General features: G+C 56.2%; 1 protein-coding gene across 1 annotated transcript in view; it reads left to right on the plus strand.

The window, feature by feature from the left end:
- Positions 1 to 25,258, plus strand: part of UNC13A (unc-13 homolog A) — a 127,333-nt gene that overhangs the window by 22,005 nt on the left and 80,070 nt on the right. Inside the window, exons 2-8 of the mRNA XM_050933855.1 lie at positions 12,387 to 12,416; positions 14,708 to 14,807; positions 19,276 to 19,393; positions 20,310 to 20,433; positions 21,054 to 21,127; positions 21,459 to 21,513; positions 23,464 to 23,499. Coding sequence (XP_050789812.1) covers positions 12,387 to 12,416; positions 14,708 to 14,807; positions 19,276 to 19,393; positions 20,310 to 20,433; positions 21,054 to 21,127; positions 21,459 to 21,513; positions 23,464 to 23,499 — 537 coding nt within the window. The remainder of the gene's footprint in view (positions 1 to 12,386; positions 12,417 to 14,707; positions 14,808 to 19,275; positions 19,394 to 20,309; positions 20,434 to 21,053; positions 21,128 to 21,458; positions 21,514 to 23,463; positions 23,500 to 25,258) is intronic.

A 25,258-nucleotide genomic window follows, 5' to 3' on the forward strand; every position in this document is an offset into this window, starting at 1 on the left:
CACTCAGGACTCTGGCATACGAGTAAGTCCTTTAAGTTACTTTCACCCCTGCAGTACACTGCGCAGTGTGCAAGGGTCTGTCTGCATCACAGGGGCCCCCTCCGGTTGCTTTCGGACAGTGGGCAATTGACCCAGAGAAGGTGCTAGCCACATGCTGTGCCTCCATCAAAGCAGCTAGAGAACTGGCCCCTCCCTCTTCCTCCTCCTCTAGCATGTTGACTTGTGACTATTGCACAGCTGGGCCTTTTGCAGAGTGCTTTGGATTGTGCATCTAATTATTTCTTCCCAAGCAGGAGGCTCATGAAAATGCATCACTTTCCAGGGAACGAATGCACTTGCAAAAACTGCATCACTTCTGAGAGAGCCTTTAAGCCACCCGAAAAGGGCTGGCTCCTCCGGTTAACGAGATCCTGTCAGATCAGATTTGGCCCCAGCTTTCGCTTCTGTAAAAATAAACGTTGGCAGGAGCTAAGCTCTCTAGAAATGGCTCAGGGGTTATTTTAAATTCCAGTGGAAACAGAGTTGAGTCTTTAAGGAACTCCCCACAGTTAAACCTCCCCCTGTAGCATTTGCGACCCAACCGCTGCAGCCTTGTGCGGGTGCCCGAGAATCATAGCTCGAAACCCAGAGCAGCGATCGAGAGCTAACCCTGTTGTGTATGGGTAACGCGGCTTTGAGTGGATTTTGCTGGCGAGAGGGCAGCAGCTTTTTAAGAACTCTGGGTAACATTTTCCAAAGCACTGAAAGGAGCCAAGCTACACTGAAAGTCGGTGTTAAGTCGTTACAGGGTGGTTTTCTGCTGATGAAAGGGGTTGGACCGAGAGCCCTGGAGACCGACTCCATGGAGCGGGTACTGTCGGGCAAGAGATGCCCCTCACTATCAGTGTGTCTAGTCTGCCGCAGACTCAGCACATGACCTTTGGCAAGAGACTAAGGGCGGGTTTTCCACAGTGCTCAGCACCTGGGTGGTCTTCGGAGAACCTGGCCCTGGCTGGGGGTGCTGAGCCCCTGAAAGTCTGTCCCCCAGAGAGCTGCAAAAATGTGGCCCCACAAATGTGACCAGATTTTGAAATGTCTCGGCACTCAACGTGGCATCTGATGTTCAGGAAATTTAACCCCAAATTTGCCTCTCTGTAAACAGCCCTTCCTTTCTCTGTGTTGTCTGTTTCACTTGTGAACCCTTCTCACTCACACAGGTGGAACTCCATGGGATTCAGTGCAGTTATTCCTGATTTACACCCCGTGTAGCTGAGATCAGACTCCAGCCCCCTGGGCTGGCAGGGAGCAGAGAACTGAACCCTGTATAAGTTGCCCAGAACCCCTGGTCCAAATCCTCCTGGACTGTGAGGGGTTTGAAATACAGATGCAGGCCGAGAGCTGAGATTTGTGGCTGAGGGCTTGGTTTCCCTTGGCCCAGCTGCCCTCGTACAAAACCCTAGTGTAGATGCATGGTATTGGTGCAAGCTCTTCTTACACCATGGCAGCTTGTCTGCAGGAGGGGTTTGCACCCAGTGCAGACAAATTCTTGAACCAACGGAATAGTTCGCTCGACCCTCCATGCACTGAGAGACTGGCAGATCCCCAGTGACTCCTACTGCTTTTCCTTCTGGGCAGGGAATGCAGGTGGCGGGGCTGCTCCCCTGGCCCATTGGGCCGCAGAAACTGCTGAGGTATTTAGCAGCTGTGTACCTTGGCCTGCTTCCCAGGAGGGTAATTGCATTCTGCAGCCCTACAGCTCCTCTCCCCCTTCCATTGTAGCAGGGCATGTTGTTCTGCTCGTTCCCTGCTGCGTGGCAGAGCTGTGACGGCGTATGGGTGGAGAGTGGCTGCCGCGTGTCCACCCCAGAAGTGGCTGCATGTTGGCGATGGGTAATAGTGATTTTTGTACATGATTCTGATCCTACTTATCTCAGGGTGCAAATCAGGGGTAAGTCAGTGGGCTCCTTAGGAGGCTTCTCCCCAGACAGGCTCTTCCGCGTGGGACATGCTCCTAACTCTCACTCCAGTCTCAGGCCTACATTAGGGGCTGGTCTGCTCCGGGAACTTACATCAGCCAAAGGCAGTGGATTACCTACAGTGATAGGAGAACCCCCTCCAGGTGTGTCTACTGTGAAGCGCTCCAGCTGGGACACTACTGGGCCTGATTCTGATCTGCATTACCCTGGGGTAAATCAGGAGTAACTCCACTCCAGACAGTGGCGGTTCACACTGGTATAAGGCTGATGTGGCAGCAGAATCCATCCCTGTGGGTCAAGGGAAGTTGTGCTCATTGCCTAGGCTTGGGTAGCCATGCCACTTGGGGTGGGAGTGCCATGCCCTCTCCAGACGCAAACCCCAGTGTAGATGCAGCTATATCGACGGAAGAGGGGCTCTAACACCGTTCGGGGAAGGTGGCATTCCCATACTTCTGTGGGTGTGGGCTGCTTTGGCACCAGGGTGGGGCCCAGACGTACCTTTAATGGGCCCTATGTCTTAGTTATGGAGAGTCCTTGGAGCCTGACTGTCCTTTCACTCCACTTTTACAGCAGTGTCACTCCCTTGTTGTGACTGAGGTAACTCCTGCCGTATCTTAGCTCAGACTCTGATGCTTCTGAGCGCCGCAGGTTCAAAGTCGCTTGCAGTGGACCGTGTTAAGCCACGAGGGCCTTACAGTTTGGTGTTTGGAGGCCGTTTCAGATGAGACCTTACCCCTGTAGGTCTTATATGCTCTGCATGGACATTAAAGATCCCACAGAGCTCCAGAAGAGCTTGGTTTCGCAGCTGAAACTCTCACTCTGTGCTGAGAACTAGATGTCCACCCCAGAGACGGTTGCATTTCAGCAGTGAGTGAAGTGACTCTTGAGCATTGGCCTGCTAAACCCAGGGTTGTGAGTTCAATCCTTGACGGAGCCGTTTAGGGATCTGGGGCAAAAATCTGTCTGGAGATTGGTCCTGCTTTGAGCAGGGGGTTGGACTAGATGACCTCCAGAGGTCCCTTCCACTCCTGATATTCTATGATTCTATGTGCATATAACTCGTAAAGTTCTTTGGAAGGGTCTTTGGGGCTGGGCGTATACCATGGTAGGGCCTGAAACAACGTGCCAAGCCTGCTGGAAACTAGCAAAATCTCAGTGCGAAGCATCTGACCCGCCTCTCGTGGGAGTGCTGCACTCTGGCAGCAAAGTGCAGAATCAGGCCCTCACATCTGAGGGCACATCCTGAACGGGTGTAAAACCAGAGTAAATCCACTGAATGGAAAGGAGCTACCCTGGCGTTACACCCGTGTAGCTGAGAGCTCAAGGAGTGATTTGTCTCTCGCCACCCCCGATGTAAATCAGAAGTAACTCCATTGAAATCTCTCATGTAAACTGGTGTGATTGCAGAATTAGGACACTGACCTCTAACCTCACCCTTTGTAAGACAGGGACCATGTTTTCAGGAAGCAGAAAAGGTTGGTTTCGGGGACAGAAGCCGACTACAGACAGCGGGCCAGATCTGCAGTTGGTGTAAAGTGGTGTAGCTCTGGTGGCTTCACTGGATCCATGCTGGTTTCCACCAGCTGAGGATCTGGCCCAGAGGTTCCCAGCTGCAGAAAGGGGGAGCTGGGGGGAGGCTGTCGGTTACAAACAGTTCCTCAATGAATTGATTTTCCCTTTGAAAGCAGCGGACGGAGCCGTGTCTCTGGGATTTAGCTCACGAGCGGTGATGGCTCAAAACTGGGTCAGTGGTTTTTCCGGGACTGGAACATGCTGCCTGGAGAAGGAGATTTTAACCCTCGCTCCCAGCCAGGCCAGAAGCGGGCCGCCGATTTCATAACTGCTCCTGTGTGTCCTGGGGGCTGCACGGAGATGAGGAGAGGCTGAGGCGGCTCCCAGCACCATCCAGGCAGGAGGCCGTGGGCTGAGTGGATCCACAGGGCCTTGTGCCACCTCTCGCTTGCCCTCCCCTCGGGCTGCTCCGATTTACTCTGGGGTAAGAGAGAGGAGACTCGCCCTGCTGACTCCGATCGCCGGTGTCACTCCACTGAGGCGCAGTGGGTGATCTCAGCCCAGTGCAGCCAGTGCTGGGGGGCTAATGGTCAGCTGTGCTTGGGCTGGGGGAGCCTGCGTCCATCTGGAATAGCTCCTAGGACCTGCGTCGCGTTACCAGGGCCCCGGCTGAGCTCTGAAGGGGGGTGCACCTGCATGGGAGGCTCACCCAGCCCTGTGTGTCCGCACACCCCACCCCAGCAAGCACCCAGCATGGCCAAGCAATGGAAGGATCCTGCTGGTGGCAGATGCTCTTCCAGTCACACCATCCTCTTGCTGGGGAGGGACCCCCGGGGCACGGGGTGGGGGGGATGCAGAAGGAGTGCGCTGTCTCTGGAGTGACAGCCCTGCCCCCTGGCACTGCAGTTCCCATCTCCCTCCCTTAACCCTGCCAGCCTCCTGCTGGGTTACGTGTCTCCTGGTGGCTGGGGAGGCCAGGCTCCCCCAGACAGATGCATGACAAGCCAGCAGGGGGTGGGGCCTGGCCCATCCTATGCAGCAGCTTAGAGGATATGATATGTCCCCAGGTGGGGTGGATCTGCTGTGACAGGCCCTGGGAGACCTCAGCAAGAGGAAGAGCCTGGTGCACAGAGGTTTCCGGTGGCAGGTCTCGTCCCCCTGCAGGGATCTCTCTTGCATGAGGACTCCCCCCCCACCCCCAGGTGTTCACTGGGGGTGGGTCCTGACGGCAGCTCTGTGTACGCGTGGGTGAGTGCGTCACTTGCTTCCCCCAGGCCGCTCTGTGGAACTTCCAAGAGACCCCTTGCAGGTCTGACGAATGCTCTGGAATGTGACCGACCAGGACACCGGGGTTCATAGACCCAGCTCTGCTGCTCACTCACTGTTGGGCCAGTCGCTGCCCCTCTCTGTGCCTCAGTTTCCCCATTTTAAAACTAAATGCGATAAACTCTTTGTTCCCTCCCATGGCTCTTGAGGGACAGTGAGCTCTAGACCCTCCCTCCCCCCCAAGGGGTGCACAATCTCACGTTTCTATTCAGGTATTTCCCCAGTGGCAGGAGCGTTAAATCCTAGCCCTCATGGGGAGCTGCGTGAGTCGGCTGCCCTTCCCTGGGATGTGGCAGGCTGGCTGGCCCCCCAGCCCCCATCCTTTAAACCTTGTTTGAATGCAGAGAGGTTTCAGCCTCACATATTTAACACGGCACCTGCCTCCAAGTTCCTGTAGCATCCGCGGGCTGAGCTGGTTACACGCCTTTAGCCTTTCTATTCAGATGCGGCCACTTTAACGGAAGCGAAGGGCTGGGGCTGGGGAGGGGCGGGATCCAGGGGCTGGCAAGGCAGGAACAGGGCAGCTGCATGGCTGGGTTTGGGGACAGGGTATGAGGTGAGCTATTGACCAGCTGGGCTGGGTGAAGCCACTGCTGGCCTCTGGGAGCGGGTCACACAAGCTCGCAGTCCTTTTAAGTTGCACTGTTCAGCCATGGATATCCAAGCACTTTTCTCTATCCCCATTTTAGAGATGGAGAAACTGAGGCACGGAGAGGGGAAGTGACTGGCCCAAGGTCACCCAGCAGGTGAGCAGTAGAGCTGGGAGCAGACCAGGGGGCTCCGGCTGTTGGACTACGCTGCCTCCTTCAAGGCTATTGCTCTGACGGATGTGTTTAGCGTTCCAACAGCCACATCCCCCAGCCCTGCTCCTCGGAGGGTCAGACGACAGTGGTCAATGCCCGGGCAGCCATGCTCCAGCACAGAACCACAGGGGGAGACTTTCGAAAGCCTCAAGGGGTAGCTGTTGTCACGGAGTCCCCGGGCGATGCTCTGGAACTGCTCCCCACCAAGCCAGGCAGGACTTTGAGGAGCCTCCTCTCCCTTGGAGCAGACTTGTTCAGGGCAAGAAGCTCACATGGCTTCACCTCCTGGGTCTCTCCTTGGAGCATTCAGCATCCTCTGCCCCTCCGTGTGCTTCCCACAGCGAGCCCACCCCAGTGGGGTCCTGGGGAAACCACAGGGTCCTGCACCCCCACTTTGCAGTCAGACGTGACTCTCAGCCAGCCAGTAACACAGAGGTTTATTCGATGACAGGAACAGGGTCTAAAACAGAGCTTGTAGATACAGCGAACCGGACCCCTCGGCAGGGTCCATTCTGAGGGGCAGTGAACCAGACCCCCCACGTCTGCACTTCACTCCTCTTCCCCAGCCAGCTCCAGACTAACAACCCCCACTAGCCCCTCCTCTCTGCTCAGCTCCTTTCCCCGCGCCAGGAGGTCACCTGATCCCTTTGTCTCCAACACCTTCAGCTGGCACCTTTGCAGAGAAGGGGCCCAGGCCATCAGTTGCTAGGAGACAGAGTGCCAGGCATTTAGGTGCATTGGCCCTTTGCTCTTCAGCAATCACATGCCCTTATCCCACCACCTAGATACTTAAGAACTGCACAGGGGACACTGAGGCACCAACACAGTATTCAGAGGAAACATCAAGAACATTCCCAGTTGTTCACAGCTGTGTTAATCTGTATCCACAAAAAAACAACAAGGAGTCTGGTGGCACCTTAAGGACTAATAGATTTATTTGGGCGTAAGCTTTCGTGAGTAAAAACCTACTTCTTCAGATGCATGGAGTGAAAGTTACAGATGCAGGCATTATATACTGACACATGAAAAGAAGGGAGAACCTCACAAGTGGAGAACCAGTGTTTACAGGGCCAATTCGATCAGATGGATGTGGTCCACTCCCAATAATAGATGAGGAGGTGTCAATTCCATGCCCCTCTGCCATGTACATTAGCCAAACCGGACAGTCCCTACATAAATGAACAAATGGACACAAATCGGACATCAGGAATGGTAACATACAAAAGCCAGTAGAACACTTCCATCTCCCTGAACTCATAGACTCATAGACTTTAGGGTCAGAAGGGACCAATATGATCATCTAGTCTGACCTCCTGCACAAAGCAGGCCACAGAATCCTACCCATCCACATTCTATAAAACATTGAAAAGTGACTATTCTTGAACAAAAAAACTTCAGAAACAGACTTCAAAGAGAAACAGCAGAACTAAAATTCCTTTGCAAAGTTAACATCATTAATTTGGGCTTGAATAGGGGCTGGGAGTGGCTGGCTCATTACAGAAGCAGCTTTGCCTCTCCTGGAATTGACACTTCCTCATCTATTACTGGGAGTGACTACATCCACCCTGATCGAATTGGCCCTGTTAACACTGGTTCTCCACTTGTGAGGTAACTCCCTTCTCTTCATGTGACATTGTGTAATGCCTGCATTTGTAATCTTCACTCCATGCATCTGAAGAAGTGGTTTTTTTACCCATGAAAACTTATGTCCAAATAAATCTGTTAGTCTCTAAGGTGCCACCAGACTCCTTGTTGTTTTCGAAAGCCTTCTATAGGCTCAGCTACAGGGAGAACAGCTGGCATGTCCTAGGCTTGTGCTGGGGTGTGCATGTGTGGTTATGGTGGAGGTGCTGGTGGAGGTGCTGGCCATGGGATGAGATTGCCGAGCCATGCATTTCCCATGCACCTAGGAACACATCCCCTGCACTCTAGCCACTGCTGGCTCTGTCTGACCTGAGTGCTTAGCCAACATTCATGTGCCTGGGGGTTGTTTCTGAGAGGAGGAGAAACTGATGATGAAGTGAGATATTTCTTGGATGCAAGCCTGATTCTGCACAAAGAATGTACAAAGTCTGTGTAGCAGGGTGGACCACTGCTCCGGCCCTGAAAGGGTTAAAACTGGGGCTGGAGAAAGCAGCCTTTTAGGCTGGGCTGATTGGGGGAAGTGGTGGCAGCTGGGGCCATGCCCCAAACTGAGCAACAGGCCCTTATATAAGGAAGAGAAGCCAGGAGCACAGTCTCTTTCTCTGGCTGTAGAGGGAGATGGACCTGGCTGTGGGGAGCTGGAGACTGGGTGTCTAAGTGGAGCAGGGCTGGGGAAGGCAGGGGAGCTCCTGCCTGGAGCCCAGGCTGCAACCTAGCTTTAGGCCAAGAGGTGCTGGGGATTGCAGGAGGCAACCTAGGGGTAGGCCAGGGCAGCAGGTCCAAACCCTCCTTGTCAGTGATGAGTTGGCTGATACTGCAGTCTGCCCTAGGGCATGGGGCTAGACAATGACTGGCAGTAGCCATACACTGAGGTAAGGTGGGAATAGAGGGCGGGGGTTCCCTAGGGAGGGGAGACCCTGAGAACAAGGGGTCACTGCCAGGGGGCAGCACCCTATGTAAAAGGGCACTGGGTCCAGGGAGGGACACAGGGCCAATAGCTGGAAAGGCAGATCACCGGCCTGCAGAGGGTGCTCCAGGCTGGAATTTGAGCTAATTCCCTGAAGTCACCAGCAGGAGGCGCTGCAGGGGTGAGTCCGATCCGTCTACAGTCTGTTTCCCTGAACACAGCAGGAATCAGACAGCAAGAGACAGCTTCTTTGCTCACAACTCCAAGCCCCTTCAGCCAGCACTTTGCCCAAAAGCTCTTCCTGCTAGCCTCTTCTCAGGGCCATGCTCCAAGTGTTTCTGTGTGGGTGCTTCTCTGCCACCTTCTTTGCTCTGCCTCTCTTTTACCCACATGCCAGCCTTCACGAAACAATACCCACCGAAACTCCTCCCACATGGACCTGGGCTTCGGGGAGTGGGCTGCCGTTGTTTCAGCTACCTGGTTCTGCAAAGGAGCTTAATTGTTTCTTCCATTTATCCCAGATGAAGGGCAGCTTTTGCCATCCAACTGTTTCAACCTGTAACACCCATAACACCACTTCTCCATCCTGCCAGTCCAAGCTACTCCTCTGCACTGAGCAGCAGCCATTGTAATAAAACCGTGCCCCACACCTGAGCCGCACAGCCGTCTCCACTGTGCAGCAGTGAGGGCTGTTCCCTGCACTGCATATGTAGCGCTGGGATGGGTTGCCCCCCAGAGCCAACCGCCCAGCTTTGCAGGGGCATGGAGGCAGACGGAGACAGGGAGCCCACGCAGGCGCCTGGCCACTGTGTGTTAAAGACAGAGGCAGCACGCAGTGCAGGGGAGTGGAGGACTCAGGGAATGGCTGCAGTGTGAATGGGTGGTGGAGAGGCTGCATTGGCTTGTCTCCCCACGAAGGAGAGGCTGCAGAGTACTCTGCTCAGACAGCCCAGCTGTGAGCTTCTCTCATTGTACAAGCCGCTGAGGCCAGGATCCTCCTTGAGCTTCCTCCCTCCAGCTGAGTCGCTGGCCTCCAACAGGCCTTTGGGAGCCCATCCTGCCGCCCAGGGATCTCCCAGCCGCTGCTGGCTAATCCTGGCCCTATCTCATGGTTCAATCCTGTCTCCCCGCACGGCGCTCAGCGTCCCCCACCGCAGGCGGCTGTTCTGTTGTCGGGAGGCCGATAAGAGCATTTCCAACATGTTTCAGCTCCTGCTTTCGCTCGCTGGCTTCAAAGCCAGCCCAGGGCTGTGAGCTGTGTTGAGGCTGCTCCGTGGCTAAACTCCAGCCAGGTCCTGTGGCCCGGGTCGGTCAGTGACCTGAGAGGCAGAGCTTTCTCTCGCACAAAGGATCTCATGAAAATCCCAGACGGAAAAGTGCCAGCAGCCACCCCGCTCTGCCCTCTCTGCTAAAGCATGATCCTTCCGTGGGTGCTTTGACCAGCGCCGCCTTCAAATGCCTCAGATCAAGGGACTTCCCCTCTGCTCCTCCCCAGACTGGCTCTTCTCCACGGGACGTGCTGCTAACTCTCACTCCAGTCTCGGGGCCCGACTCTCCTCTCCCTCACTCTGCTGCAGATTGACAGCAGCTCCACGGAAGACCGGGGGAGTTTTGGCCGAGTACCGGATTTTGTTAGCGGAATCATTCCCCATTGCATATGAATCTCCTCTTGTGCTGACGCAAATCCGTTACCTTCACCTGACTCGCTCCCTAAATGAGCCCCTCTGTGATTTGAAGACCAGGCGACGCCTCCAGGATCTATTGCATTCTGGGAACAACAGGAGCTCAACGTCATGTTGGGAGCCGTGATGGGAAAGCAAGACTCAGCTGGGCCCTTTAATGTTTATTGAAGGAAACATGGGGGCTGCGGGTGGGAATGAACCAATCCCATTTGAACTCTCACCCTCCTGCCAAGGAGCAGAAAGGTCGGCCTGTTACAGCTGACCTCGGCCTCGACTGCTGAGACGCTCCACTGGGTTATCCCAAATTCTGGGGAATATTTGCACTCTCCTTTCTTTACAACACAAACAGCATTTTCAGCAGGCCTAACCTAGGGTAGCTATCTGATGGGTCCTGGGGAGCGATTGTGGGGAAATACTGGAAGGAGGAAGGACCCTGTGAGAGAGAGCACAGTGGGTGTGTCTCGCCTGGCACAATCTGCACTGAGCTGAATGCACAAAGCTGGCTCCAGCAGACCCCTAGAACTGTGAAGGGGGAGCGGGAAGTGGTTTGACCCATCCCACATGGGGATGAAACCAAGAGCCTTCCAAGTTTTTCATCGAAAACCAGGGTGGTAGGTAGAGAGAGGAGAGGAGAAAGTGCCTTAGCTCAGCAGTCAAGGACTCATCTGGAAGTGAGACTTGAACCTTGGCTGTCTAGACTATTCTGTGGTGGGGTTCTCCTGGGTGAAGTGAGTCTACTGGGTGTAACTACTTAACTATCTGTTATGGCAGAGTATGAGAGAGACACTGACTCCGTGGCCCAGTGCTTGAGGCCCTGACCTCAGATATGAGAGGCCCATGTTCCAATCTCTCTGTTTCTTCAACCTGAGTCCCTGCCCCCTCCAGGGAGTGCCCTTGCTACCAAGTTATTCTGGGGTCTCTCTTCACTTCAGTCCAGGACCTGCACAAAGTCTCATCACCCCCAGCCCTTTGCCAGACAAGTTATGACCATTTCATCAAGACACGCCCAACCGGCGCGGCGGCAGGGCACACAAAAGGAAATTGCTAGCTAAACAGTGACATGCTGCAGTAACATCCAGCAAGACACTGGCGTTTCCTGAACCAGCAATGTGCAGGGGAATCTGTTTCCTTTGATATCGAGAGTAATGCCACGTTGAAATCGGGCCTTTATTTAACGAGGCAAAGGCTGCTTGTGCAGCACCAATTCTGTCAGTTTAGGATCTGGAGTTGTCTGGCCATTATTGGGGTGGGTGATGTGGGGGGGGGAGTGCTGTACTATATGGAGTAGTACAGTACTGCCTAGTGGCTAGAGCTTTGAGCTGGGAGCTAAGAACTCTGTGAGTTCTATTCCTCGCTCTGGCTGCCTGCTCTTGGGTGAGGCACTTGCCTCTGGCTCCTCTCCCGTCCTTTGCTTATCTCATCTGTTTAGATGGTTGGGGAAGGGATGGTCTCTTTGTACAGCACCTAGCACGGTGGAGCCTGTCAGCCCTGCCCCCTCATAATAATATCTTCACTAAGTGACGTGTGTAATGGGTGCAAGAACACTCACCTATTTCAACAGAGCTTTTGCAAAGTTTAATGAGCATCTCTTAGGAGCTTTGCGATCTGTGGATGACGGGCACTGTTCCAGAGAGAGGAGGAGGAATTCCTGACCCTGTCTATCCAGTAGAGAGCAGTGGTCCTCATGTATCCTAGCCAGCGAGATGCGAGAATAGATCTCATGACAAGGTCCCAGCTTCCACTCAATGCAGGCCCAGTGAGAAAGGTCCTTTGGAGCTCATGCCATGAGCTCCCCAGTGCTCACTAGCACCAGGCGACACCTGATGCTCCTCCCAGGACTCTGCTGCTGTTCTCATGCAATGAGAAGCACTCAACACACGGCTGAGAGCCCCCAGGCCGCGCCCTGTGTCCAGAGCGCAGCACGACACAGATTTGAAGACCCCGGGGTTTTCCACCGCGGTGTTTCTCTGGGGCTGGCAGACAGCGATGTTAAGGTCAAGTCACTCGTGTCAGGCATTCATAACTGCATGGCTGCATACGAAGGCAGTGGGGATTGGGGAGCACCTGTGAGTAGCCCGAGGCTGAGAGGGGGCCAAGACACACAGAGGCCAGCACTTTTCCCAGAGGTGTTTGCTAGCGGGAGGGGTGCTCCTTGTCCAAGTGGCATTTCGAGAGAGAGATGGAGCCTGAGTCTGGATCCAGGCCCGAGTTCCAGGGGGCTCAGATCTTGGAGGGTGGTTACACCCAGGACATGGATCCATCCCTCGTCATCCCCACCTTTCGGGGTTGTAGGACAAGGGGTGACTGACTGCACCCCAAAAATCTCAAAGACACAGGAGGGTCCTGCCCTGGGCCCAAGCTGCCAGCCCACATTGCAGTGGGCACTAGGACATCGGGAGCTAGGGGGAGAACGGGCCCCTGGTTTCCTGCAGAGAGGGGATTCTCCAGCAGGTCTCGGCCTGGCTCACTAGGAGTTGGGACAAGGCGGGGCCATTAGCACTTCCCAGGCAGATTTCTGGGCCTGGAGGCTAAAACGTTTTATTCTCTCTCTTTGCAGTTAAAAAAGCCAAGTTTGACGGGGCCCAAGGTAAGTCACTCCCGCCACCCCTGATCATATGGGCGACACGGCTGCCTGGGGCAGGAGCATCTCCCCAGTCACACTGCAGGAGGGGGCTGGGTTTCCCGCAGGGGGTCAGTGTGGGCCTGGCTTTAAAAAGCAGAGTGGGCTGCTGAGCCGAAGGGTCATGGGGGGCCCCTGGGTGAGCAGCTTGGCTGGGGAGAAAGGCACAGAGGGAGTAGGCAAGAGCAGCCTCTAGGCATGAGGCAGGGGAGCCTGTAGCCCCGAGCTAGGCCTTGTTCTAAGGACTCATGTTGGGGCCCGTCCCAGCTTCCCCAGGGTTTACCGAAAAGGATCAGCAGGTACAAAGGACAAAATAGAGAGGAAGTGGGGTTCAGTGGTTAGAGCTGAGGAGTTGGCATCAGGACTCCTGTGTTCTATCCCTGGCTCTGCGAGGGGAGTGGGGTCCAGTGGTTAGAGCTGGGGAGTTGGCGTCAGGACTCCTAGGTTCTATCCCTGGCCCTGGGAGGGGAGTGGAGTCCAGTGGTTAGAGCTGGGGAGTTGGCATCAGGACTCCTGGGTTCTATCCTTGGCCCTGGGAGGGGATGGGAGTCTAGACACACATGGGTCACACACACACTGCACCCACGTCTACAGGCACACAAGCATGCTATACATACCCATACATTTGTTGTGTGCACACACTCACATGCACACAGATCTCACTGGCTTCCTTTCTGTGATGCCTGGGAAGGAGGGCTCCTTTCACCCCATCTGTGCAGAGCTGGGGGGCACCCCACTCCACTCCCGCACCTGGGATGGGAAGCCCCTCCTCCTTGTCAGTAGAGTGACCAGACGTCCCGATAAAATCTGGACCATACCAATATTTAGGTGTTTGTCCCGCGTCCCGACCTGTCTTTGGTCGGGATGTAATTTGTCCTGATATTTCACTGCCTCCCATGTGTCCCGATATTTTCTTCATCTCATCTGGTCACCCTCCCTGTCAGCCAGTCGTAGAGCAGGTGTGCAGAGGGCTTTGTTCTCTAGCTCCGTCCTGGGGCCAGGAACCATCCAAACCCATCCAGAGCTGACGGAGTTGGGCCCCCTTGTCCCGTCTGCACAGAGCACCAAGCATCAGGGGAGCTGAGCTGGCACCAGGAGCGCCCCCTGCTGGAGAGCGGAGCTGCTGTCAATCCCCCTCTGCCCCTGCCTCTACCAGGCCTGGGAGGGCGGGAGGTGTCCCATGCACACAGCAGTCGGGGGTAGGGGGGAGCGCCGAGTGATGCGCTGGGGGGTGGGACAGTGGGAGAGGGGAGCCAGCCAGGTTACCAGAGGCAGCACTGATGAAATACCCAGCGGGGTGAGTGACGCCCCAGGTCTGGAGTGGGGGGAGAGGACCCAAGCTGCTCTAGGTCTAGTCACTCCTGGACACTTGGCACCTCTGCAATCTCTCCCCTGGCACCTCCGCAATCTCCCCCCAACGCCTCTGCAATCCCCCCCCCCCCCCGCACCTCTGCAATGCCCCTACCCGCCCACCAGCTGGTGCTGCCATCTCTGCACAGGGAGAGTGAAACACAGGCCAGGCCAGAGTGGACTTGGGGGGCGTGGACTGAGAGGCATTAGCAGAGCCGGGTGGGGAGGGGGGCAGATCCCAGGGCTGGGCTAGCAGGGGGCTGTGTGTCAGGACTGAGGGACATTAGCAGAGCCAGGGGGAATCCCGGGGCTGGGCTAGGCTAGCAGGGGGCAGCAGGTCGGGACTGAGGGGCATTAGCAGAGCTGTGTAGGACAGTTGGGTCAGGATACACTGCATTAACCATGCTGCATGTGGGCTGAAGCAGCGTCGGGAGCTGACCGTGCCCCTAGCTGGCGACAAACTCTGCTGAAAGTTCTTGCATGGGACAGTCCTGGTGCTGAGATGGTCGGGAAAGGGGGAGTGGAGCTGGTGCTGGAGGAGTAGGGGATGGGCTGGTCCTGGGGCTGAGATGGTTGGGAAGTGGGGGCTGGAGTTGGTGCTGGAGGAGTGGGGGATGGACTGGTCCTGGGGCTGAGATGGTCGGGGAGACCAGGGCAGGGTCGGTGCTGGAGGAACTGGGGCTGGGCTCAGGGAGGGCAATGCAGGGAGAACCTCCCTCGTGTTGGCTGGAGATGCCTCTTGGGGACAGGGAGGCCCCTGATCTGATGAGAAGAACCAGCGGGTGGCCTTTGAGGCTGGGGGTGGGGAGCACTAGGTTGTCTGACCCGCCCAGGGTGCTTATGGTGCCCCCCTCCTGGGATGGGGCTGATCCAGGCCAGAGCTCCACCCTCTGCTCCCTTCCCTGCAGAGAAGTTCAACACCTACGTGACGCTGAAGGTGCAGAATGTCAAGAGTACGACCATCGCGGTGCGGGGGAACCTGCCCTGCTGGGAGCAGGACTTCATGTTGTGAGTACTCCCCTTGGGTGGGGGTGGGGCGCTAGGGCCTCCCGCTCTTGGGGGGCTGCTGTCAGAGCGTAAGAACAGCCACACTGGGTCAGACCAATGGTCCATCAAGCCCAGTATCCTGTCTTCCGACAGTGGCCAATGCCAGGTGCCCCAAGAGGAATGAACAGACCAAAGAATCATCAAGTGATCCATTCTCTGGCACCCAACCCCAGCTTCTGGCGAACAGAGGCTAGGGACACCATCCCTGCCCATCCTGGCTAATAGCCATTGATGGATCTATCCCCTATGAATCTGTCTAGCTCCCTTTTGAACCTTGTTATAGTCTTGGCCTTCACAACACCCTCTGGCAAGGAGTTCCACAGGTTGACAGTGTGTTGTGTGAAAAAAATATTTTCTTGTTTTCGTTTTAAATCTGCTACCTATTAATTTCATTTGGTGACCCCTTGTTCTTGTGTTATCAGAAGGAATAAATAACACTTCCTTATCTACTTTCTCTGCACCAGTCATGGTTTTATAGACCTCTATCATATCCCCCCTTAGTTGCCTCTTTTCCAAGCTGAAAAGTCCCAGTCTTATTAATCTCTCCTTATGCAAAGCCGTTCTATACCCCTAATCATTTTTGTTGCCCTTTTCTGTACCTTTTCCAATTCCAATATATCTTTTTTGAGATGGGGCGACCACATCTGCACACAGTATTCAAGGTGTGGGTGTACCATGGATTTATATAGAGGCAACATGATATTATCTGTCCTATTTTCTATCCCTTTCTTAATGATTCCCAACCTTCTGTTCACTTGTCTGACTGCTGCTGCACATTGAGTGGATGTTTTCAGAGAACTCTTCACAATGACTCCAAGATCTCTTTCTTGAATGGTAACAGCTAATTTAGATCCCATCATTTTATATGTATAGTTGGGATTATGGTTTCCAATGTGCATCACTCTGCATTTATCAACATTGAATTTCATCTGCCATTTTCTTGCCCAGTCACCCAGTTTTGTGAGCTCCTTTTGTAGCTCTTCGCAATCTGCCTGGGACGTAACTATCTTGAGCAGTTTTGTATCATCTGCAAATTTTGCCACCTCACTGTTAACCCCTTTTTCCAGATCATTTATGAATATGTTGAATAGGACTGGGCCCTGTACAGACCCCTGGGGGACATCACTATTTACCTCTCTCCATTCTGAAAACTGTCCATTTATTCCTGCCCTTTGTTTCCTGTCTTTTAACCAGTTACCAATCCACAAGAGAACCTTCCCTCTTATCCCATGACAGCTTATTTTGCTTAAGAGCCTTTGGTGAGGGACCTTGTCAAAGGCTTTCTGAAAATCTAACTACACTATATCCACTGGATGTCCTTTGTCCACATGCTTGTTGACCCCCTCAAAGAATTCTAGTAGATTGGTGAGGCATGATTTCCCTTTACAAAAAGCATGTTGACTATTTCTCAACAAATTATGTTCATCTATGTGTCTGATAATTTTGTTCTTTATGATAGTTTCAACCAATTTGCCTGGTACTGAAGTTAGGCTTACTGGCCTGTAGTTGCCAGGGTCACCTCTGGAGCCATTTTTAAAAATTGGTGTCACATTAGCTATCCTCCAGTCATTTGATACAGAAGCTGATTTAAATGATAGGTTACGGATGACAGTTAGTAGTCCTGCAATTTCACATTTGAGTTCCTTCAGAACTCTTGGGTGAATGCCATCCAGTCATGGTGACTTGTTAATGTTAAGTTTATCAATCAATTCCAAAACCTCCTCTAATGACACCTCAATTTGGAACAGTTCCTCAGATCTGTCACCCAGAAAGAATGGCTCAGGTTTGGGAATCTCCCTCACATCCTCAAATAGTGAAGACCGATGCCAAGAATTCATTTAGTTTCTCCGCAATGGCCTTATCTTCTTTGAATACTCCTTTAGCATCTCAATTGTCCAGTGGCACCCCTGATTGGTTAGCAGCTTCCTGCTTCTGATGTATTTTTTAAAAAATGCTATTACTTTGAGTCTTTGGCCAGCTGTTCTTCAAATTCATTTTTGGTCTTTCTAATTAGGTTTCTTTTACTTTGTTGTTTAACCACGGGGGCTCTTTTTTGGTTCTCTTACTATGTTTTTAATTTGGGGGATATATTTAAGTTGAGCCTCTATTATGGTGTCTTTAAAAAGGTTCCATGCAGCTTGCAGGGATTTCACTTTTAATTTCTGTTTCACTAACCTCCTCATTTTTGTGTAGTTCCCCTTTCTGAAAATAAATGCTACAGTGGTGGGCTGCTGTGGAGTTTTCCCCGCCACAGGGATGTTAAATTTAATTATATTATGGTCACTATTACCAAGCGGCCCAGCTATATTCACCTCTTGGACCTGATCCTGTGCTGCACTTAGGACTAAATCAAGAATTGCCTCTCCTCTTGTGGGTTCCAGGACTAGCTGCTCCAAGACCAGCCATTTAAGGTGTCAAGAATCTTTATCTCAGCATCCCGTCCTGAGGTGACATGTACCCAGTCAATATGGGTAGAGCTGAGATCCGCCATTATTACTGAGTTTTTTGTTTCAATAGCCTCTCTAATCTCCCTGAGCATTTCAGAGTCACTAACACCATCCTGGTCAGGTGGTCTGTAATACAGCCCTACTCCTATATTCTGATTTTCCAAGCATGGAATTACTAGCCATAGAGATTCTATAGTACAATTTAGTTAATTTAAGATTTTTACTTCATTTGATTCTACGCTTTCTTTCACATATAATGCCACTCTCCCACCAGGACCACCTGTTCTGTCCTTCCGATATATTGTGTACCCTGATATTACTGCGTTCTATTGATTATCCTCAGTCCACCAGGTTTCTGTGATGCCTTTTATATCAATATACTCATTTAACACGAGGCACTTTAGTTCACTCATCTTATTATTTAGACTTCTAGTACTGGTATATAAGCACTTTAAAAACTTGCCATTTTTTGGCTGTCTGCTATTGCATGATGTAATTGCATAAACGATAAAACCCACATGCCACACAAGCTCCACAAATCCCCAAAATCAGGCACGCCTCAGATAAACCGGGACACCGGGGGCTTGGGTGCAGGATCCCCGGAGCCAGCAGCGGGAACTGAGATGCTCTGTTGCCCATAACTCTTCACCCTGCCCTTATCTCTAGGGATCACTGATCTGGTACCAAGTCAGGCGCCTCTCCCATCCCCTCTGTCAAGGCCTTGCCCCATCTCCCTCCCAGAGATGCTATTACAGGAGGTGGCTGTGGCACCAGGAGTGTCTCAGGTCACCCCGCCTTCGATGGGTGGCCTGGAGAAACTCCCAGCCCATCGGCAGCCCCCCAGCCATGGAGCCTGCAATCAGGTGGAGGGGAAGGGGAGATGTCTCTTGGCGCACCCATAGCTGTTGGCCTTGCCAGACCCCCAGGTGGGTTCCGGATCCCTGCTCTCTGCCTGGGCACAGTGCCCAAGGCACTCGATACACTGGTGGAGAGCTAGAGAGAGCAGGCTGCCAGCTGAGCCACTGCAGTCTGCAGAGGGGGTCTGGGGAACCGGAGCAGGGTGAGACCAGGAATTCCCTGCCCGTCAGCAGTGTAAACACCCGCCGTGGCACAGAGAGAGGGCACTGGGCATGTCTGGAGGCCACAGCTAGGCACACAGCCTGGGGCTGCTATGAACATGGCGGCTGTTTACCCCCAAGACTAGGCAGACCCTGGAGGGATCCCAGCAGCAAGGGACCGGGCTGCTCCACATGGCAGGAAACCGCCTCTCCCCTTTGCTCCCTCATTTTCCATCCATCTGCTTAAAGCGTCAGACACGAGCGCGTCCCAGACCCGGAGCCGGGGGGCTGTGGGCTGGGCTGCTGCAGACACAGCTGGGACTTCCCTAATTACCGTCCCTCGAATGATGCTCCCATCTCAGGCCAAACACTCCCGCAGGAGATTAAAGTGACAAGGGTCAAACGGTTGGTGGCTCCAGATTTGTCCTTGCTCGGAAGCAGGGTCCTGACTTCTATGCAGCGAGGCGGGAGGAGATTCAGAAGCATGTTGGGTGAAGAGTTATGGGCACGCCTCGGATGCTGGGAAAGTCAAACAGTTTTGTGGGACCTACCAAAGAAAAAAATGCCCCACCCCCAATTAACGCACAGACACAATTTCCAGAGCGGAGCTGTGTCTAGATGACAAGTCAAAGCTAGTGCAACCTTGGGAGCTGGTGCTGTCTGTCTAACCTCCCTAGGCCATGTTCCGGCACTGGCTCGGGGGGGTTCCCAGCTCCCCCAGTCCCAGCAGGGGATGCTGTGGGGAGTAGGGCAGGAGCACTGACTCCCAGCTGCTGCAGCAAGTGGTCCCGTGGCATGAGCTCACCCAGATGTGGGGCCCAGTGGGGACGGGGTGGGGGGCAGCCTGCCCAGGGTCATGGGAGAGGCAGAGAGCCAGACGAGGCCAGCAGTGCTGGGCACATGGTCGCTTTGCTTCCCTTGCAGTGAGATTAACCGGCTGGACCTGGGGCTGACGGTGGAGGTGTGGAACAAGGGGCTGATCTGGGACACCATGGTGGGGACGGTGTGGATCCCCCTGCAGACCATCCGGCAGTCCAACGAGGTAGGCACGGGGTGCTCTCCCCAGCGGGGCCCAGACAGCTGCCACTCCCTGACCTTCCTGACTCCCTGCCCCGGTCTCTGCCCCTCGGAGCCCAGCCAGGACTGGGCGTCACCCCCTGCTGGCCTTCTGGGGTGGAGCGAGGGAAGCGTCTGGGTCTGGGGGGAGGAGGGACCAGTGTCCTGGCAGAGCCACGTGTCCCCTGGGCCCCAAAGTCCCCTTCCTGTGCCAAGGCTCAGCCTCCTCCTGACCCACAGGGCACACCCCGGCAGAGCCAGGCTGGTGGTACCTGGAGACAGGTGGGGAAGGGCAGGTGTCCACCTGCTTGGGGGTGCGGAGGGTCAGCCTGGGGGATTTCGAGTTCTCTTCCAGCAGTTGGGAGGAAAGCAAGGCTGGTGGGGGGGAGGAGGAGTCTCCAGGGTGCAAAGGGTTAATGATGAGCCTCTGTACCAAGCCCTTGTGCCCCCTCCAGCAGTCGGCGCTCTGAGGCGCCATGGGGCAGGCCGGGGATTTAGCCTCCCTGCCCTGGTACAGCTCCTGCAGGCAGGGAGTAGCTCCATGACCTGGCACTGCCGCAAATCCTCTCCTGAAGGGGAGCTCGAGGCAGGGGGCGGGTGCAGGGGACACGGCTGTACAGACAGCGCAGCTCTTCGCTATGGCTATTAGCAGGAGAGGGAGCAGAGATCTGGGACTCAGGACTTCTGGGTTCCATTCCTGGCTCAGGAAATCACTGCCCCCCTTTGTGCCTCAGTTTCTCCCCCCAGTAACAGACCCTCCCCCGGCACACAGAGCTGTGGGGCTTAGCCCCATGAAAGGCCAGAGCAGGGGAGCATGGCTGGGTTATTTGCCAGGCTGGGAGACTCTAAGTGGGGCTTCATTCCCCTGGCATCTGCCCTGACCCCCCAGTTCTTTTCCCTAGGAGGGCCCTGGGGAATGGCTCACCCTCGACTCCCAGGTCATCATGACCGACAACGAGATCTCTGGCACCAAGGACCCCACCTTCCACCGCATCCTGCTGGACACCCACTTCGAGTTACCGCTCGGTACGGTGCCCTCCCCAGGGCCAGGGGGCGAGAGGGGCTCCTGGCCTGTGCCCCAATCCCCATCGTGTTCCCAGAGTTCTCCCTCCTTGGGGATATTTCCCTCCTCACAACCCAGATGTGGGGTTGAAAGAGATGGGGGGCCCCAAACTGGAAACACAATGGGGGTTGTGGTTCAGGATTGAGGGGCATTGGCAGAGGTGTGGGGCAAGCCCAGGGCTGGGATAGCAGGGGGCTGCGGGTCGGGACTGAGGGGCATCACCACAGTCCTTTCCTGGGTCCTCACCTTCACGCCATGTGCCCGACCTACCACTCCTCCTCTCTACCCTCCTTTTCCTTCTGGTGAGAAGCCCATCAGGGTGTGGGGCACCCCAACTCCACTCCCACCCTCTGACCCAGCCCAGCCACCCCCCTTCCCTCCCTGCCCCACAGATCCATCCCCCCCGCCCCAGCACAGGCTGCCTCTCCCCACCATCCTCTGCTCAGCTGCAGGCCCAGCCAGAAGCTGACGCCATGACCCAAAGCTGGGCCCCCATGTGCAGGGCCCCAGGGGCTGCGTTGGGAGAGGGGTCGGGCCGCAGAGACCACACAGGTTGCTGGCAAGGGGGCCTCTCTGCTTTCAGACATCCCCGAGGAGGAGGCCAGGTACTGGGCGAAGAAACTGGAGCAGCTGAATGCTATGAAGGATCAGGACGATGTAAGTCAGCCCTGGGGCCTGGCACCCCCTGCCGGCCCTGATCCCCTGTGTCTGTTCGCAGCTCCCCCCGCCCCCCGGCACCGCTGGGTTGTGTGCATTCAGGTGGTGCCTGGCTGGTGAGCGTGCCAGGGCCTCACTGGCAGAGACAGGACCAGGAGGACTGGGCAGGAAATCAGAGCATCCCACGGGCATCTGCTCTGAGTGCACTGGGAGTCTATCATCACCTCCCCTGAAGGGCTGTGGGGCCCGCTCTGCTGGGCCAGGGGGAGAGGGCCGGCCCGGAGACTGCTTGGCCGGGATGCCCATGACCGCCCCTCTGTTCTCTCCCCAGTACGAGTTCCAGGAGGAGCAGGACAAACCGCTCCCCGTGCCCGGCTCCCAGTGCTGTAAGTACCGATCACCTCCAGCATCAAGCCCCCCACTCCTCTGGGCCAGTGAACCCCCAGCTCCCGCAAAGCTGGGTCGCAGGTGCCTCTCGGGCTGGACCCCGGGGGGACTGGATAGTGCCTGGATGGAGCTGGGGTTGGGGGGAAGTTTATTTGACCCCCCTGGTGAGGTGGAGTGGGGATGATGATGGGGCCTGTGTCTCCCTTGCCCCCAACTCACAGTCCCCGCCCCGTTCCCGTGCATGGCCCACACCACCCCGATTAGCGTGGGGATGACACCTCTAGCCTGCACCTTGCGGGGTTCCCAGCATGGCGCCCCCTCTGGGTCAGCAGCTGCAGCTGGGGAGGGGTCTGGGCTGACGACACGCCCCAGCCTGGGAAGCAGGGACTCGGCCTGGGTCGCTGGAGACGTGATCCCCCTCCTCTGAAGTCCTTGGCCCCCTTCCCTCTCTCCTTCCCCCTGCTCTGTCTCCCTCCCCTCCTCTGCCGTGTGTTCGCTCTCCTCCGCTCCAGTCCTCTGCCATGCCCTGGGAAGCTTTGGAGCAGGGTCGGTTCGGCTCGGCCCACGTCTGGGAGGCAGCTCTTCTGAACGAGGGGGGGGAGCAGGTGGGAGGGGGCTGAGGAAGAGCTGACAGGGGTGGGGACTCAGCACTGGCTTAGCGAGAACGGCGCAGCCCAGAGAGGGGTCGGATCTGGCCGGGTAGCACCGAGCCTGGAGGAAGCTGGGGCCGGGTGACCCTGCTGAGGCCAGGAAGGAACTATGGCGTAAGGGCCGGAGCATTTGAGGTCGGGAGGTGCCCACGTGAAGGCAGAGTTGGGGGCTGGATCCTCCCCAAATCTCTTGGCCTTGCAATGAGAGGTGGCCCCACCCAGCCCAGCTGGCAGCAGAGTCAATGGGTGACCCTGAACCAGTCACTCCCCCCTGACCCCCCGCACACACTCCATGCCTCAGTTTTCCCCTCTGCGACATGAGGGCTCGTCGCACCCACCTCAGAGGGCTGTGCGCTGGGGCAAATGGGTCAGTGGGCCTAGTTCTCTCCTGCCCTAAGGCCGGTGAGGTCAGTAGGGTTACCCCAGGGATGACTGTCCCATTAGTTCTGAGCCAGGCGTGAGGAGCTCTCAGCCCCACTTCTGTTGACGTCCCTCAGCGTGGCCTCTGGCCTCCTGCATTTGCTCCCTCCTGCTGCCCCAGGCTTTCTTCCCCTGGTTGCTGTGGCGCGGAGGCCGGGGAGCTGCGTTTGCTCCGGCCTAATGACTTGTGGGTCTTTTTGGCGTGCTCGTGTTGACAAATTTGGAGAATGACGACTGGCCGAGATCTGGCCAGGGAACAGGCTCCCCCAGGCCCTGGATGTGGAGATGGTGGCTTCAGGGCCCAGTGCCAGTCTCTCTCCTCCCACGGGGGGATGGGGGGCAGAAAGAGGGGCTCGGGATGCAGCCCCACAGTGTAACACCCCAGCCCCTCCCACCCCCCATCTGGAGTAAGAAGGAGACGACCCAGATCCACCAGGATTTAAGAGCCGCTCCCCCTCCCTATGCTCTTCCAGCCTGCCCCAAACGTCTGGATCTGCCTCTCCCAGACCCCCACTCATCCCCCAGTCCCCTGGCCCCATGAACCCTTGCTCTCCCCATGTCCTGTGGGGTCTTGCAGCCTGCCGGAGCATCCCTTGTTCCGACCTGTCCGACCTGTCCGAGCCGACGGCAAAGAGGGGCCCGGGCCGCAGAGCTCAGCTCTGGCTTGGAAGTTCCCCAGCGCGTGGTGGGGGCCGGGGCTGGAGCCGAACCCCGACTCCACCCGGCGCAGTGTCAGAGTCTGAGTGTCGGGGCTGCGGGCGGAAGCTGGGGGTCTGCTTTGGGCCGGGCTGTAAAAGGGGCTTTGGTCTCCCACCCAGGCTCTAACACCTACTCCCACAGCCGTGTCCGTCTTATTGTCTCTGCCCCTTTTCTTTATAGGCAACTGGAATTATTTTGGCTGGGGAGAGCAGCAGAGTAAGTATCCGATCGCCTTCTCACCCAGAACGCAGGTGGCTCCCCCCTTTCCTACCCACTGGCCTCCCATCCTCTCAACCAGGGGGAGGCCCATTCTGCCTCTGGCCCCTCCAAGGCCCGGTGGCTAACCCAGAAGAGCAGTGCAGGGGAGCAGAGGGGGTCGGGTGGCTAGCGGGCAATGCATTGGGGCCTGGGACTAGACTCACCTCTGCCTTGGCCTGGCCTGGCTTTTGTCTTTTCATGCAATTGGCACGTCTCCCCAGTGCTCCTGGAGAGAGGGACACAGGACCGGCTACAAATGCTTTTTGGGGTGGGTGGATGGACCGTCCCTGGGGCAGGGAGGGATGGAGCAGTGTGTAGATGGCATTGCAATCTTTGCTCAAGCCCAGCACGCTGGGCTTTCGTGGTCCATGGGGCCAGCCAAAGGGGATTGCCCAGGGACCCCCTGCCCCTCTAAGGCAGGATAGCAGTAGGGGTGAGTCGGCATCCTGTAGACCCCTTCTCCATCTCTTCCTCCTCCCCTCCCCTCCCTCCTTATGTATACTCCCATTTCCTCCCCTCCCTCCCAGGCTGGGGCAGCGGCTCTGGCTGGTTCTCCACGATAAGGATAAGGTGGAAGGTCCTTGCGGGCTGGTGGGAGGCAGCTTGGTGGGTTGATGCCCTGAAGGCCCTGGGCGCTTCCAGGCCTGGAGGATGTTCCCCCCCCCCCGCCCCGTTGTGGCAGCCTAGGCCTCCCGCTCGTAGCACCACGGTCACGCTGCTGACATCTGCCCAAGCTGGGACCGACGCCACCGCTCCAGTGTAACATGCCCAGAGCTAAATCCCCCTCCTCGATTCCGCTCTCCCTGCTCCAAGGGCACCAGCCGAACCACGGCTCGGTCCTGCCCACCAGTGCAAGGCACCACAGCGGAACCGTGCGGCCTCCAACTCCTGTTTCGGGCCCACTCCCTCCAAAAGGACCCCAGGGATGGTCACCTGAAGAGGCGATGAAGGGCAGCTGCCAGGGCCGCCCAGAGGATTCAGAGGGCCTGGGGGAAAGTGGGGGAGCAATGACGCTTGTATTCACCCAGCGGCAGTCAGGGTCTTCGGTGGCATTTCAGCGGGGGGAGCCTTTAGTCACTCCATGTCTTCGGCAGCACTGAAGGGCCCCCGCCGCTGAAATGCCGCTGAAGACCCGGACCTCTGCCGGGCCAGGGCTCGCGGGGGCCCTGCAGGTTCTGGGGCCTGGGGCAAATTGCCCCACTTCCCCCCCACCCTCTGGTGGCCCTGGCAGCTGCAAGAGGCACAGAGTTCTGCAGGATTGGGGAGCTGGCATGGTTCCCAGCCACCAGGGTCAAGCCCCTGCCCGCGGTCTGTGCACAGGGGGTTGGGGGTGGAGCAGAGTGAATGGGCACATGGAGGCAGACTGCTGCTGGGGCGCATCCGAGCCATTGGCTCCTGGAGCACTGAACTTCTCTGTGTGCCCAACTCATGCCAGTGCCCCTGTCCCTACACAAAGCCGGGTCCGGATACCCAGAGCTGCTGGGCACTGGCAGCTCCCTGGATGTCAACATAGGCCGCTCTCTAGGCCTTGGTCCGTGTGTCTCACAGCTGAGTCTCCTAGGAGAAAGTCCCAAAGAGGCGGGGGTCTTTGAAGCAGTGGCCCGGTTCTCATGGATGCCAGCGGGGCAGTAGAGGTTGGCATTGTCCTTGCTGCTGAGACGCTGGCTATCTCATACCTCTCCGTTATGCGGTGGCCTCTGGCCCCTTGCCGTGCGAA

Source organism: Gopherus flavomarginatus, chromosome 24 (assembly GCF_025201925.1).
Source record: "Gopherus flavomarginatus isolate rGopFla2 chromosome 24, rGopFla2.mat.asm, whole genome shotgun sequence".
Lineage (NCBI taxonomy): Eukaryota > Metazoa > Chordata > Testudines > Testudinidae > Gopherus > Gopherus flavomarginatus.